Raw genomic sequence first — 15,201 nt, forward strand, 5'->3', positions numbered from 1 at the left:
CTTCATATATGGTGTAAGATATTCAACTAAATCTAATTTCTATCAGACTATTGTCCAGTTTTCAAAGGAATTTCATCAAATAATGAGTCTTTCAATAAGTAGGGTCTTGCTCCCAACACTAGATACTATATTTATTTGCTACTATATTTATATTGTGACTTATCTGCTTCATTGATCAAGGGCTTTTTTAACCTATGCCCAGTTGTTTTTACAATTACTATTTTATAATACAATTTAAGATCTAATACTAATAGGCTCCTCACATTTTTTTTCATTATTGCCCTGGAGACTCTTGACTTTTATAACTCCGTAGGAATTCTGTTAATATTTTACAGTATCTGTAATTATTTTGAATGAAATTTCTCTGTCTAGCTATTTTTGTTGAGTTTTGTTGGTTGCCAAATTATTTTTCCACACACTTTAACAGGAAAGTAAATTAAGACAATAATAACTGCACTACTTATTTCACATTATTTCTTAAAAGTTGAATGAACATATGAAAAGCTTTTCAAGTTGTTACTTAAGTGTCTACTGTTAGTAATCATTCAAAACAATCTCACAATTCACAAGTGAAACACAAACAACAAAAAAAATACTTATTGAGTATCTACAATATAACAGTCACTATGCTAGAATAATATAATGCAAAATGTTTTTTCTGCTTTCAGACCTGTAATTTCAGGGTAGGAAAATCCTGGTGTAGAAATCCCCTTCACTGTTCACTGATCATAGATAATTCCTTTGTAGCAACTCTTACAGTCTTATAGAGTTGCCTCCATCACTGAGAAACTAGGTAACTTGCCTATGATCACACGGTCAATAAATATCAGAGGCAGGATTTGAATCCAGGTCTTTTTTGATTCCATGATCAATTCTCTATCCATTACTCCAAGATACCTTTCAGAATGCAAATAAACTGGAGTAAATAACTTTTCTTTCAGAAATTTATTTAGAACTTAGTAAGGTAAAAGGTAAGAACATGAAAAAAGTCATAAGTTTTAAACCTCTATCAATATATTCAATTTAAAATAAAAACATTCACTTAGTTGACAAATATCTTACACTTAAAATAAAATCTAATGAAAGATTAAGAATCAACATACTAAGACAGCACTTCATTGTATAAGAAAATATATTATAAAGATCTAGTAAAGCTAAGTTTATTTAGCAAAAAAAAAAAAAAAATTCATCTACTTGCCTTTGTAATTAGTCTTCCCAGATAAATTTAACTTTTATTGTAGCACATAAAAAGGTACTCTACCTCAATATCTTGGAGACTGAATTCCTTTTGATCTTTAAAGTTAGCAGCTCCAGAGCTCAATTCCATCAGCATTTTTGCTATTTCTGGTTTTATTGCTGCTGTCAGTCTACTGGCTGCTTCCATGACATGCTCCTGCACATCCTTCAGTTGCATAGCTGCCTTTGAATAGGGAGAGTTCCTAAATACATTGCTGAAAAGGTCTGTAAGAAAAGTACTTGCACGGCAAAACACATTGAGTGCATCCAGATATTTGGAGATTCCCTGCTGGATGTCTGCAATTGGAGTAGTGTGGGCTACAGCATGGTTGCAGCTACTTGCAGCAGCTGCAGAGACCAAAGGGGATGATGAGGCAGCTGATGCCAGGGGAGCACTCAGGGTCCTCCCTAGCTCAGGCATTGGATACTGCTGGTGTTGCTGCACTTTCTGCTTGGACCCGCCAAGCAAAAAGCGTCGCTTGTAGTCCATTTTACTTTCCTGGGCACTACAACAATACATAAGTAAGAAATTGTCCAAAAGTCCTTGAATTAATCAGTTTTTCAATTCTCTTCCTTGAGAATTTTAGTTATGTATAATAACAATAGAGAACTGCAAACAAAAGTTCCATAAAAGGCATTTCCAATAGGCAGGTACCTCCACAGTGTATCTCAGCAACAAGCAGAGTGGCAGGTTTGTGGTGTCAATGTTTCCAATGCAGCCCTGCTGCAGAAACAATTCACAAAAATGAAAACTGAAAGTCTTTCCTGTTTAGTATTCTATTCTCTCCATAAGAGGATGCAATTTTCAAACAAAGAAAATCTTTTACTTATAATTATTTTGCCAGAATATTTTGCCACCTGATACTTTTTATACTGGCAGAAAATAACCTTAATTTTTTAAATGCAATATCTTAATATTTTCCATTAACATATCAGAAAAATAAGCAAAAAGAAACAAAAACCCACACACTGATCAACAGCGACTATAAAAGCTGTGCAGAGAATCTTTATTTTAAACTAAGTCCTTTTTTAAGATCAACTCTCTGCATAATTTTGACAGAGCCTGTCTGCCAAATCCATTTACCTGTAGTGTTTCTTCTTAACGCTGCAAGAAAAAAAATAAAATGTCTTCTTTTTTCTTAAATCAAGTTATTAAAAATTGGAGTGTTTGTTATTTCAAGTTGCTCAGCTGCCTCTTCCTTTCCTTCTGTTTTCTGAGGTAGTTGTTTCCTTTGTAACATTAATAAGTGTTGCTTCCAGATTGAGGTTATGCTTAATTGTTAGGTCTGAGACAAGAATGCACAAATGTATTTGTAAGGCCTTTAGGTCATTTCCTGCAAAAGGAAAAAAAGTTAAGAAGGTTACAGAACAATGAGTAGTTTCTGTTCAAATTTTAACTATTTTTGTGCTGTTTTTTCCTATTTAGAGTCAATCTATTAACAAAAAATCAAATACAAAGACTGCCTTATAACATTTATAGAAGTAATTTGGCAAAGCCAAATCTACAAATTTGCAACTACTAAAGTTTTCCAAGTTCTAGGCCCCAAATAGTTTATTAGCATGATAGCAATTTAAAACTATTAAATCTGAAACTGAAATTAATAAGAACCATTTCCAAAAATGCTAGTGTGAATACTTTTAAAATGTACACAAATATACCAAGTTTTGCATAATTTCCCCCAAAGTCTTCTTTTCTGGCTAAATTTCCCCATTTCTTTCAATCGATCTTAAGACAGAGACTCAAGGCCCTTCATTATCCTGGTTGTCCCCTGTTCTATCCAGCTTATAAATGCTCTTCTTAAACAATAAATTATAATGAATTGGAATATAATGGAATACAAAGAATGAAATACAATCAGACTATCACCTCCCTATTCTTAGAATCATTCCTGTCTTAATATAACCCAACATTACACTAAATTAGTATTAAATTAGTAGTAAGATGGCTTATTTGCTTATACTAATTTAAACCTGGTTTTTCCCCCAATCACAAATTTAGTTTTATTATTATTCTTTCTTTTGCTTATTTTACCCTTCTTTTCTCAGCTCAGATAAAAATTTAGGACCTAATTGTTCCAAACCTATACACTCTTCTATTTCAATGACATAATTCTCCATAAGTACATGCAGAAAGGAAAAAAAGGCCAATTTACACAAAAAGAAGACTGGCCCAGTGTTTACAAATGTGTGCTATGACAGAATATTGCTTGGAAAACATCTATGTAACTTCTGGCATTTTTCTACAAATTATATAATGATTTGTAGAACTGTGAGTTAGAAAATCTTAATTAACATGCAACTCCCTTTCATGAAACATAATACATCCCCCCAAAAAAAAGTTTTAATACCATATCCTGTATACTCTGCTCCCAAAATTAGTTAAATTAATGACACAGATGAAAAACTGTTGCTATCAAATTCCTCCTGGTTATCTCTTCCTCCCTAAGAATGTACTTATGTCACTAATGAGCAACATAAAAAATGCAAGGTGGCCTTAAAATATTTGAAATGTCATATATTTAGCTGGAAAGCATTTTAATCTCTAGACAAATAAAATAACAATGCCTCTGAAGATATTTAAGATAAAATGTAAGTTTTTCTTAACTAATACGACTTAAAACTAATTCTTGTTGCTCTTAGCAATAAAATATCTTAACATAGAAAGATTACCTTAGTTCCATAATGATATATTCCTATTATTCCAAATAAATATTTCATTTGCACTTTAGCTTAAAAATTCAAATAAGAAGAAAATTACCCAGAAATGCAATAGTGGAATCCAGTTTGAAAGTCATCTGGATTCAGCTCTAAACCTACAAGCGTATAATTTATGAACATTTTGACTATATCTTCAGAAAAACTATGAAAAGGAAGACAGAGTTCATAGAACAAAATTTTTCCAGCATGTTACATCTGTACAATTATAACTAAGAGGTATAAAAAATACAAGATCTTGCTCTATTTATTTTAACATTGAATATCATTTTATAGATTCATTGACTCTTACATTTGTAATAGCACTCAGAGAATCCATTTCAATTCATGACTAAGTAAGAATCTTACCAACAAAACTGACAAATGATGAGTCAATTCTGCTTGAAAACCTATCCTGATGGGGAGGTGGAAGATAACTTACCCTCCAAATCAGATTATTCCACTTTTGTATAGCTCTAAAAAAGTTATGAAATTTTCCCGTAAGATACAACTGGCTTTTACATCTTTTCAATTCATGGCTTCTAGCTCTGCTCTTTAGGGCCAAACAGAGTAAGTCCCCCTCTTCTAAATGACAGCTACTGTTATTCTCCTAACTATTCTATACTCCAATCTAAACATCCTCAGTTTCTTCACTGGAATTGCAAATAGCATGACTTTGAGGCCCTTCACAGTCCTACTTGTCATACTCCGGTTGTGACTATTATTTAACAATATCCTTCCTAAAATGCAGCTCCCAGAAGTAAACACAATACTATAGATGTGGTCTGGCCAGACAGGGTACAGTGGTACCACAACCTCTCTAGTTTTCTTTTAATACTACCAGATCTCATTAGCTTTTCAGAATGCCCTATCATATTATTGACACTTGGCAATCTGGTGGTCACTCAAATCCTAGATTTTTTTAGATCACTGGTATTAAGTCAGGTACAGGCCTTTCATTTAAAATCAACAAGCATTTATTAGATAATCACTCTATATGCCAGTCATTAAGTCAGGTTCTCGGTATACAAAGACAAAAAAGTAATTTTGGAGTAAGAGAAAAATATCATGTAGGAAGTGGCACAAACTGAGGTTTGAAAGGACTCAGGGTTTCCTAGAGGCAAGGGTAAAGAGGGGTAAAGTTTCAGGCATGCATGAAGGGTAACCTACACAAAGGCACAGAGGCAGAGATGTAAAAAGCTGGAAGTATAAGAGAGCAGGAAAAAGGTGAAATTAATCTGAGAAAATGGGTTAGAGTCAGATTGTGATAATTTTTAAATGCTAATGGGGTTTAAATGTTAAATGTGATGGGTTTAAATGTAGGATTTCATCCAATGGGCAATGGAGGAAGCCAAAGAAGATTCTTGAGCATGAAAGTGACATGATCAGACCTGTACTTCCAGAATAAAATTTGGCAGCTGTGATTAGAAGATAGAGTTGACATAATAATCAGGAGGCTATTGCTATGGATTAGAAGAAAGATGAAAAATCTGATAGGTAGCTGTAGTGTGAATAGAGATTAGAGATACTGTGAAGTGAGAACTGCCAAGACTTGGCAACTGATTAGATGGCTGGTAAGAAGACTGGAGATAGACAGTGAAGAGTTTTTTGATTCAAAAATAATACAAATCTGGGATTAAAAAGTCGTATCCTCAAAATATATGGAAAAATTATTAGGAAAAGAGGATGAATTCTGTTTTAGACACGTTGAGTTTGAAATTATGGGACATGAAAGTGCAGAGGTTCAGCAGGCAACTGGTGAAGTAGAACTGGGACACAATGGAGTGTTAAACATGTATATCTGGGAACAATCAGGATAAAGAAGAAAGCTGAAAGCATGGGGGCTAGAGAGATTGCTAAGAGTGAAATTATAGAGCAAGATAATAAGATGACTCAGGACATTCACAAATAAGAGGACAGCCTATAGACCATGACAATTCTGCAAAAGGACAATTGGACAAAGAGTATCAGGTAAGAACAAAATTAAGAAAACGCATAAAGAAGAGAGAATATCCAGAAAGAAGGGATGGTCAACAGTAAAGTATCAAATGCAGCAAAGAGGTCAAGAAAAAGAAGGACTGAGAAAAGATTCACTGGCATTCTTGAAAGAATAAGGTTGAGTAGAAAGGTCAGAAGACAGACATTTGATAGAGGCTGAAAAGTAAAAGGGAGATCAGAAAATGGAGAGACAAGGAGTATCAATAGCTTTTCTAGGATTGTAGGATGACTGATTAAGAGCCAAAAGAGATCTTATAAAATATCCAGTCCTATTCTCACATTTTACAAATGAGGAAAAAAATTGAGGTCCCAAAAGATGATGTGACTTGTTCGCCAGTTCCCACATCTAATAAGTTAAAGAGGCATATTTTGAATTCCGATTCCCTGATTCCAAATATGGTTCTTAACTCCTACTACAGAGAATTTGGCTGTGAAAAGGGAGAGATATAAGACTAAACATCCACAGTCAAATAAGTCTGAGTATGCAAGGTAGAGAAGTATTCTGGCAAAGAAAGAATCAATAGATAAAAAGAATCTGAAAATTAGGGGACAATTGATAATGACCAGAAATCTGGAGGGAGGAGTAGGATGAAAGAGACAATTAGAAAAACTGGCTTTGGGGAAAGAATAAGTATCAACTCTTCCCTTTGGTTAAACTGCATTTAAAATTCAACAAGTATCTATTATTAGACTTTGCCCAACATTTTAACCTGTTGAAATTTTTTTAGTCCTCTCAAACTATATCTTTGTTAATTAGCCCTCCAATATTATATGTCATATGCAATTTTAGTTTAACAGGCTCAATTCATGACTGGTGTTTCAAAGATTAGAAATGAAACAAAATAAGACATATGAAACATCCAACAGTTAACAAAAAAAGGTTTCTTTGCCTATAGCATAGAAAGAATACTGAGCAAGAATGAAACATTGCTTTAGTTGAGCACTTGCCTCTGTAGTAGCCATGTCAGTACACCATGGATCAGACAGTCCTGCCTTTTGGTATGCATCAGGAGCTATGTCAGTGGGCAGAGCCTTAGAATTTTAGAACATTTAAATATCAAGGAAAATTTTAATTTCTTTTAAGAAATTTTGTTTAAGGAAAAACTAGCCTACCCTATATTGTAAATATTGCTCCTATACATGTCAATTAGGCTTTTTTGACAAGTCACTGATAAAACAAAACAAAACAACAACAAAAAATCCAAGTTATTTTCTTTTTTTTATTTGATTTTTATTTAATCCAAATTCTCTCCCCCATCACTCCTACTCCACTCTAGTCTAATCATTTGAGAAAGCCACAAACACAAAATTTTGTAAAAATATGTAGTCAAGCAAAACAAATTCCTACATTAACTATGTCTTTTACAGAGAAAGGTAGCTACCTCTGAAACTGTTATTAGTTATGAGTCATTATGTGATCCAAATTCCTAAGTCTTTCAAAGATGTTTGTTTTTACAATATTGTTGTTATGGTATAAATTGTTCTCTTGATTCTCATTTCACTCTGTAGTAGTTCCTGGGTGCTACAATGCTCTTTGCACAACGCATTCTGGCCAAATCACATTCCCACTGTTCCTAGATCAAATTCTGTCTTCCTAAACCACTGGAAAAGTGACTCACTCCGACTTTTTCTTGGATTTACCATTCAGAATTCAGTCTGGTACATTTTTCTAAATCTTCATGAGACAAAGGGAAGCTATACTTCTTTCTGATATTCTGCCATTATAATTCTGTTCCTACTGATTAAAATTTGAAAGCGCACATGACCAGGAAGAAGATTTCTGGGGCTCTCTACTTGCTAAGTAACCTAAGCCAACATGAAATTAACAATGATTACTATATACCTTCAGCCTCTCAACTAGAATTTCACCTAACCATACTATTATTTAACCTTCATTTTTCTATCTTGTCTACAAGAATAGTCTGAGATATTCTATGAAATGTTTTGCTAAAATCTGGGTAAACTAAAGCTACAGTATTCCCCTGAACACCTAGTTTAATAACCTTGTCAAAAAGGAACTGAGATTAGGCATGACCTATTCTTGATGAAGTCATACAAGCTCTTTGTAATTAAAATGCCTTAATAATGCAATTTCAAATTTTGTCCGTAATCAAAAACAAGTCTACCATACTATCTTTCTCTCATATTTTCTCAACCAGGATGTATGTCCTTCTATAGACCCAAGGTACTACTATCAAGAAAAAGTGCTATCAGAAATCTGTACAAAGAAAAAAGATTTTCATACAAAAGATGGGAAATCAGATAAAACAGCTTCCTATTTGAGTTAGCACTGCATGGGCAGAGGCAGAGATAGAAAAGAACAAAATAAAACTGTAGAACAGAGTGGTTCAATTTCACTGTAATGCAGAATTCATGAGTAAAAAGAATAGTCTATCACAAGAACAGTCAAGTAGATTAAAACCAGATTGTAGATAAATTCTAATGCTAGAAATAGGAGCTTTTCTGTTACTCATTATGAAAAGGAAAACTAGTGAAGATTTTTGAATAAAGGAATGTCATAATTTAGTGACACATTAGGAAGATGATTGGAGTGTTACTTTAGAATAGAAGCTTCAAAAACACCAACTGCATGTACAAACCAGATTAAAATGCAATTGGGAAAATTTATAAAATAAATCAAAATACAATAAAACATAGATAATGTTAACTGTGGGGGTTTTAAGGTAGAAAAAATACAACTTGACTTGGTTACTGAGGCTGGGAAAGGGGAGATAAGAGGAAAAGCTTCAAGGCTTTAATAAAAAAAGGACAGAGGAAAAGCAAGTTTGAAAGAGATGAATAAGTCTAGTTTTAAACAGATAAGTTTAAAGCAAGGACAAGATATCTAAAAGATATCTAGCTAGTAGTTGGAAATGTGGGACTAGATATCCGGGGGAAGTTGAAAGTAGAGGCAAATTTGGAAGTCATCTGTCTATAAATGATAACAAATGAAGCTATAAAGGTAAAAATTATAGAAAGAAAAGGAAAAAAAAAAAGGAGGCTAGGATAGAACTTTGGAAGATGCTCATGTTTGATGAGTAAGAATAAAAAATAGGAGGAAATACACCAAAAAATGTCAGAGAATCCTGAGAAAACACTGTTCCAGAAACGAAGGGAGAAAAAAAGTATTCAAAAAAAAAAAAGAGTGTTAAATACAACAGAGATGTCAAGCAAGATGAAGACTGAAAAAAGGCCATTTAATTTTGCAATTAAAAGGTAATTTGTGACCTTGGAGAGAGCAGTTAAGACTGTAAGCAATACTGTAGGAGACTGAAAAATGATTGTGATGAGACTGATGAGTGTGGTAAATCCACACTACTCTCTCACTCTCTCTGTCTCTCTCTCTCTCTCTCTCTCTCTCTCTCTCTCTCTCTCTCTCTCTAGGGAATTAGAATAAGAGAAGACTAGCCATGTAAAATGTTAAAACAAAATTGCAAGATGTAAAAAGAGTTAAATGACTTGCCCAGGGTCACACAGCTAGATAGGAAGTATTAAGTATCTGAGGCCGCATTTGAATTCAGGTCCTCCTGACTTCAGAGCTGGCACTCTATCCACACTGCACCATCTAGCTGCCCCTGTAGCATATTTTTAAAACAGATGAAAACGGGAGATTGAGGAAACACAAAAGGACAGCCCTAAAACCAACATAAAGTGTATTATGTTCTTTTAAAATTTGAAAGATGGATTATGCAAGGTTCAATGTTGGAAAATTACCCATGCATATGCTTTGTAAGTAAAAAACTTTAATAATTAAAAAAAAATAAAATTTGAAAGACTCAAATAAAAGGTTCATGGTTTCATATACAATCTTTTTTTCTGTTCTTCTGAATATATGACATCTGGCAAGTTCAGAAAACATTTTAATTTTTTTTTTAAAAAGGATTATACTTTCCGGAAGGAAAGGCAAGAGAGGAGCAAGAGAAAGATAAGATGATAACTTGAAAGGCTAAAAAGACCAATTAAAATTTTGTTTTAGAAGAGACACCTGAAGATGTATAAAAAAAAAAGAAAAGACGCCCACTAGCAGACAGATGGGAAAGGTGCAGAGGCAAAACAGATAGAGAAGTTTCAAGAGGAGTTCCCTAGAGGGATCAAGAGCTGAAGTAGAGGATTCAACTTGGGGTTAAAAGAGAAGGGTCAACTCACTGAGGTAGAATGAAGAAAAGACGACAGAAAAGTTTGACAAATATAACTGTGAAGCATAGCCATAAGCTCATAAAAACAAATCAATTTAACTGCTAAGAGAAAGGTGGATAAGGGTCACTGGAGACTTGACTGCAAGATATGAAACAGATGCTAAGGTGATTATGAGGAAGAACCAAGAAAACTTGCCATACAAGCACGAGTCATATGGCCTGGAAGACTACTTATCAAGAATATAAGAAAAGAATCCCTGCTTAATTCAATTTAATAATTCAAGTATATAGTAAATGCCTACTATGTGCAAGGAGCTGGAGATACAAAATCCTGAACAAAAACAGCCTCTGACTTCAAAGAGCTTACATTCTGTTGGAGAAATACAATATATACAGAGGAAGTTAAATACAAAGTAATCTTACTTGAGATGACCCTTAGAGGAAACTATCTATTATAAGAGATTAAAAAAGAGGAAGAATATCCCAGGTATGTAAGATAGCCTAATCAAAGAAATAAAAGCTTTTTATTGATATAATGGAAATAACATGGCTCTGGTGGCATACTGAATAGAGCAATGAGTCTAGAGTAAGGATGGTCTAAATTCAAATTAAATCTCAGATTCTTACTGATGGTGACTTGGGAAAGTCATCAATTGCTACCTATGAGTTTCTTCAACTGCAAAATGTGGATAATAACACCTATCACCCAGAGTTCTTATAAGAGTCAAATGAGATTACCATAAAAGTCTTAGCACAGTGTTTGCCATAGAATAGGCACTTAATAAATGTTTCTATGCCCATAGGGCTATAAAACTGGGTATACCCTTTGTTAACAAGACTAGGTCTGTATCCCTATGAAATCATAAAAGTAAGAAAAAGACCCATGTGTGCAAAAATATTTGCAGCAGCTTCTTGGAGTGGCAAAGAATCAGAAATTGAGTGGCTGCCTATCACTGGAGAATAACTGAATAAATTATGGCATATGAAAGTAATGGAAAATTATTGTTCTATAAGAAATGATGAGCAGGCTGATTTCAGAAAAGCTTTACAGGAACTGATGTTAAGTGAAGTGAACAGAACTAGGAGAACATTGTATACAGCAACAAGATTATGTGATCATCAACTATGACAGATTTAGTTCTTTTCAACAGTGTGGTGACTCAAGGCCATTCCAATAGATTTGGAATGGAAAATGTCATCCGCATCCAGAAAGAAAACTATAGAGACTGAATGTGGATCAAAGCATACTATTTTCATCTTTGTTGTTGTGATGGTGGTGGTTTGTTTCCTTTTTCCTTTCATGGTTTTTTCCCTTTTGATCTATTTTTTTGTTGTTGTTGTTGTTCAGCATGATGAATACAGAAATATGTTTAGAAGAATTGCACATATTTAACCTATATTGGATTGCTTGCTGTCTTAGGGAGGAGGATGGAAGAAGCGAGGAAGAAAAATTTGGAACACAAGGTTTTATAAAGGTGGATGTTGAAAACTATCTTTGCATGTAGTTAGAAAAATAAAATACTATTGAAAAATAAACAAATAAATGAATGAATGAATGTTCCTCTCTTGAGCAAGCTGTTTAAGCTCTCTGGTTCAATTTCCTTATATGTAAAATGAGGAAATTAGATTAAATAGCCTGTGAAGGTTCAATCCTTATTAAGTATGAAACTCAGTCACCAGTTCCCTCTATTATTCTAGCAGAGTTCAACAGTTTGGTAGTAAAGAAGATAAAAAAGAGAGGTGACCCAGCGTTGAAGCAGAGAAAGAACAGGGCAGTAAACAGCAATTCAATGGTTAAAAAAAAAAAAAAAAAAAAAAAAATACTGATTTTTAAGAAGTTATTTTAATATCATTAGTTCAAAGCTGATCTTACCTTGGGTTTCAAATAAAACAAAAAAGTTTTAATTTAATTTATTAAGCTCTACTTTATTTGTAAGAAATGTGAAAAAAAAAAAAAGGCTTAGACAAACTACTAAGCAAAAGCTATGGCCATTTTCCTTTTGTTGCTTTTTAAGAGAGGATAAAACACTGTATATAAATGCTTTTTATCTTTTCCCCATGACTTAGTTGCCTTCAAAGATTTAGTATTTCCTAATTCTTCTTCTGATTTAGATCACAATTTTTCTACATCTCAGACCATTTCCTGAGTTTCAGTGGGAGAAAAAAGGCAAAAGCCAGGTGGTCAATGAGACCTAATTTTAAGGAAAGGTTTTTAGGGCTAGTCCAATGGGGTCTACTAGAGAGGGTGTTAAAAATTTTATTAGCATATTCTTTAAGAATAATGCCTCAATGAAATAATGAAATATTGCTAAGGAGAGGGCTTGATACCTACACCAATAGTCACAGCACCATGAATTAATATAATAAATAACTCAAGGCAGGGCTTCTTGAACTTTTTCTACTCCACTCTTTTTTCTCAAGAAATTTTTATGTGACCCCCAAGTATATAAAATAGGTATACAAATCAAACATTTACTGATAATAAATCATAATTTCATAATCCCCTCACTACAAGACTCCATATGGAGTCACAAACCACATTTTAAGAAGGTGGACTTTATAAAGAACCAGCTAGATTTCTAGTTGTTAAAAGTTATGATTTGTGGAGAAAGAAGGGTACTCATTACAACTAGGTGACCTGGATAATCAAGGAAAAACCTTGATGATACTGGATCTAACGCTTCACAAGCCAAATTTAGGTAGCTTACAATTTCACTTAATGTTGGCCCTTAAAACCGTAATAAATGGGTATGCTTCAAAAAGAATTTTACTTGGTCCTTTCCATATCTTCCCAGGGGAATTATGCAAAAATAAATTGTAAAATAATTTTATTGTAATAAAAAAGCTTGCTGATTGGCTGATCTACTTAACAAACATCAGATTGGTTATGCAATTTTCCCCACCTCGAATCATCAAAGCTTAATTTCACTTTGATTATTAAAATACACTGTAATTTTCAAACTACTATTAAGAAATAAACAGCAGAAGTACTGGCTTTAGAGGCAGAGAATCTGGGCTAAAATTCCACTCAACATTACCTGCATTCCTTGGACTATTCTGGCAAGAAAAATAGTAAATTTCATATAGCTTCAGAATGACTATATAGATTTTGTCCAATATGCAATTGAATGCATAGGTCACAGGGTCATAATTATAGGTATCTTGGACAGTTCCTCAAAATTCACAATGAAAATTGACTTAAAAATAGGAAGAGGAAATTGGACTGGCTTTCATTTATGAAATTGAATACTTATAATAGACTCAAGCTTCTCCCTGAAACAAACTTATTTTTTTTCTAAAATACCAATTTTATTCCCTTGGGATAACCATACAAGAGAAGCAACAAAATTATATAATCAAGGAAATATATAAACAGAAAGGGAAGCAATCCAGTCACATAACAGAATAAGAAATAACTAATACTCAAAACACTGCAAAATAAACTTTTCAAGTGCTTTGGAAAAAAAAAAAAAAAAGAAAGAAAGAAATAAGTGCCCTACTTTTAGCCAAAAAATGTCAAGAGCTCTAGAAAAATAGCCCCAAACTGCTTTTGATGGGCCTCTGATAGAGTATATACATGACAGCATAAAATAGTTATACAGGATGAGAAGCTATGAATAGTTTGCTATACAATGCTATAAGTAACCATATCAATAACAAAATCATGAAATATTTAAATAAAATATTATATGAAAAATAAAATTCTGCCATTAATTTAGGCAATTTTCTAAGACTCTTAAGTTGGTATGCATAGAAATAATTTCTCACCAGAAGTTTCCTATCCTGATAAAATCATAGGTCCCGACTAAATTTTTTTTCTTGATATCTTTAAAATATTTTTTCAGCTTCCAAAGAGTGGATAATAATAAGAGGGCTGGCCTCAGTAAAACCACTTCTATGACCTTGGAGCATGTTATTTGACTTCTGTTTGCCTCTATTTCCTCAACTGCAAAATGAGAATAATATTAGCACCTACCTCTCAGGGTTATTGTGAGGATAAATAAAATGTATTTAAAGTATTCTGTAAATTGTAAATGCTATATAAAATATTAGATCTTGGGGTATTGAAGTATGCTCACCTATTTCCACACTCCAATACATCCTACATAGTGCCACTAAAGTATTTTCCCTTAAGTGGATTTATGATGAGACTACCCTTCTCAATCAATTCTAGTAGTCCTAATATCTCCAGGATAAATTATAATCTCCTTTGTTTAGCTTTTTGAGCCCTTTACAACCAAGTCCCAAACTAGCTTTCAATCTTTCAATAGTATTCCTTCTTTCCCCTTATTCCTACCCTTACATTGTGATCTGTCCAAATTATGATAATTCAAATATTAGGCAGTTCCCCATTTCTGAAATACATTTTTTCCTTACCTTCAACTCAGAGTCTCTCTCTCTCTTTAAGATGCACATCAAGCCCCAACTTCTGCATTAAATCTTTCCTGATCTCTCAAAACACTAATATTCTCTTTCCCAAACTACCTTGTATTCATTTTGTAAATCTTTTTTATTTATTAACTTTATAATTATAATACATTTTAAAAATATATTTGTCTGACATGTTAGAATAAAAATCCCTTCCAAATCCCTTTCATTTTTAAAAATTTGTTCCCAGAGTTTAGCAGGGCCTGACACAAAGTAGGTACTTAACTTTTTGCCTGACTGTGAGCAATGCCCAGTGGTTTCATAGAATCTTCAATTTAGAGCTGGAAAGGACCTCAAAAGTCATTTAATCCTATCCATTCATTTAACAGACAAAGAAACTGAAATTGAAAAAGTTTTAGGGATCAGAAACACAGAACACAGATTTAAATTTTACACTAGATCCTCAGGTTCCAAATTCAACAATCTTTCCACTATATCAACCTACATCTCCAATAATAAGGCTATTGGAGTAATGCTACTGAAAGAATAAAGCTGTATTGAGAGAAAACAACTAAGGAAGTTGGAAAAAAAAAAAAAACAATAATGATTTAAATAAAGCAACAATATCAAATAAGTTCATGTGCAAAAAATCTACTAGTTTTAGTATGGGTTAGATCATAGGTTCAAAGATCTCTTCCAACACTAAAATTATGTGATTCTGTAAGATTGTAACCCAGATGTTACTAAGTATAACATCAATATGTCAAGT

At 33.2% G+C, this 15,201-nt stretch overlaps 1 protein-coding gene across 7 annotated transcripts in view; it reads right to left on the reverse strand.

Annotated features, from left to right (window-relative positions):
- The window catches only part of GARRE1 (granule associated Rac and RHOG effector 1), a 136,878-nt gene that overhangs the window by 91,306 nt on the left and 30,371 nt on the right, over window positions 1-15,201 (reverse strand). For 5 of the 7 annotated variants that reach the window (XM_074293203.1, XM_074293204.1, XM_074293205.1 and 2 more), the window contains one exon: window positions 1,262-2,570. In XM_074293203.1, the coding sequence (XP_074149304.1) occupies window positions 1,262-1,756 (495 nt within the window). In that variant the 5' untranslated portion in view covers window positions 1,757-2,570. The remainder of the gene's footprint in view (window positions 1-1,261; window positions 2,571-15,201) is intronic. The other 2 variants (XM_074293210.1, XM_074293208.1) reach the window with 1 other exon arrangement.

Source organism: Sminthopsis crassicaudata, chromosome 2 (assembly GCF_048593235.1).
Source record: "Sminthopsis crassicaudata isolate SCR6 chromosome 2, ASM4859323v1, whole genome shotgun sequence".
Lineage (NCBI taxonomy): Eukaryota > Metazoa > Chordata > Mammalia > Dasyuromorphia > Dasyuridae > Sminthopsis > Sminthopsis crassicaudata.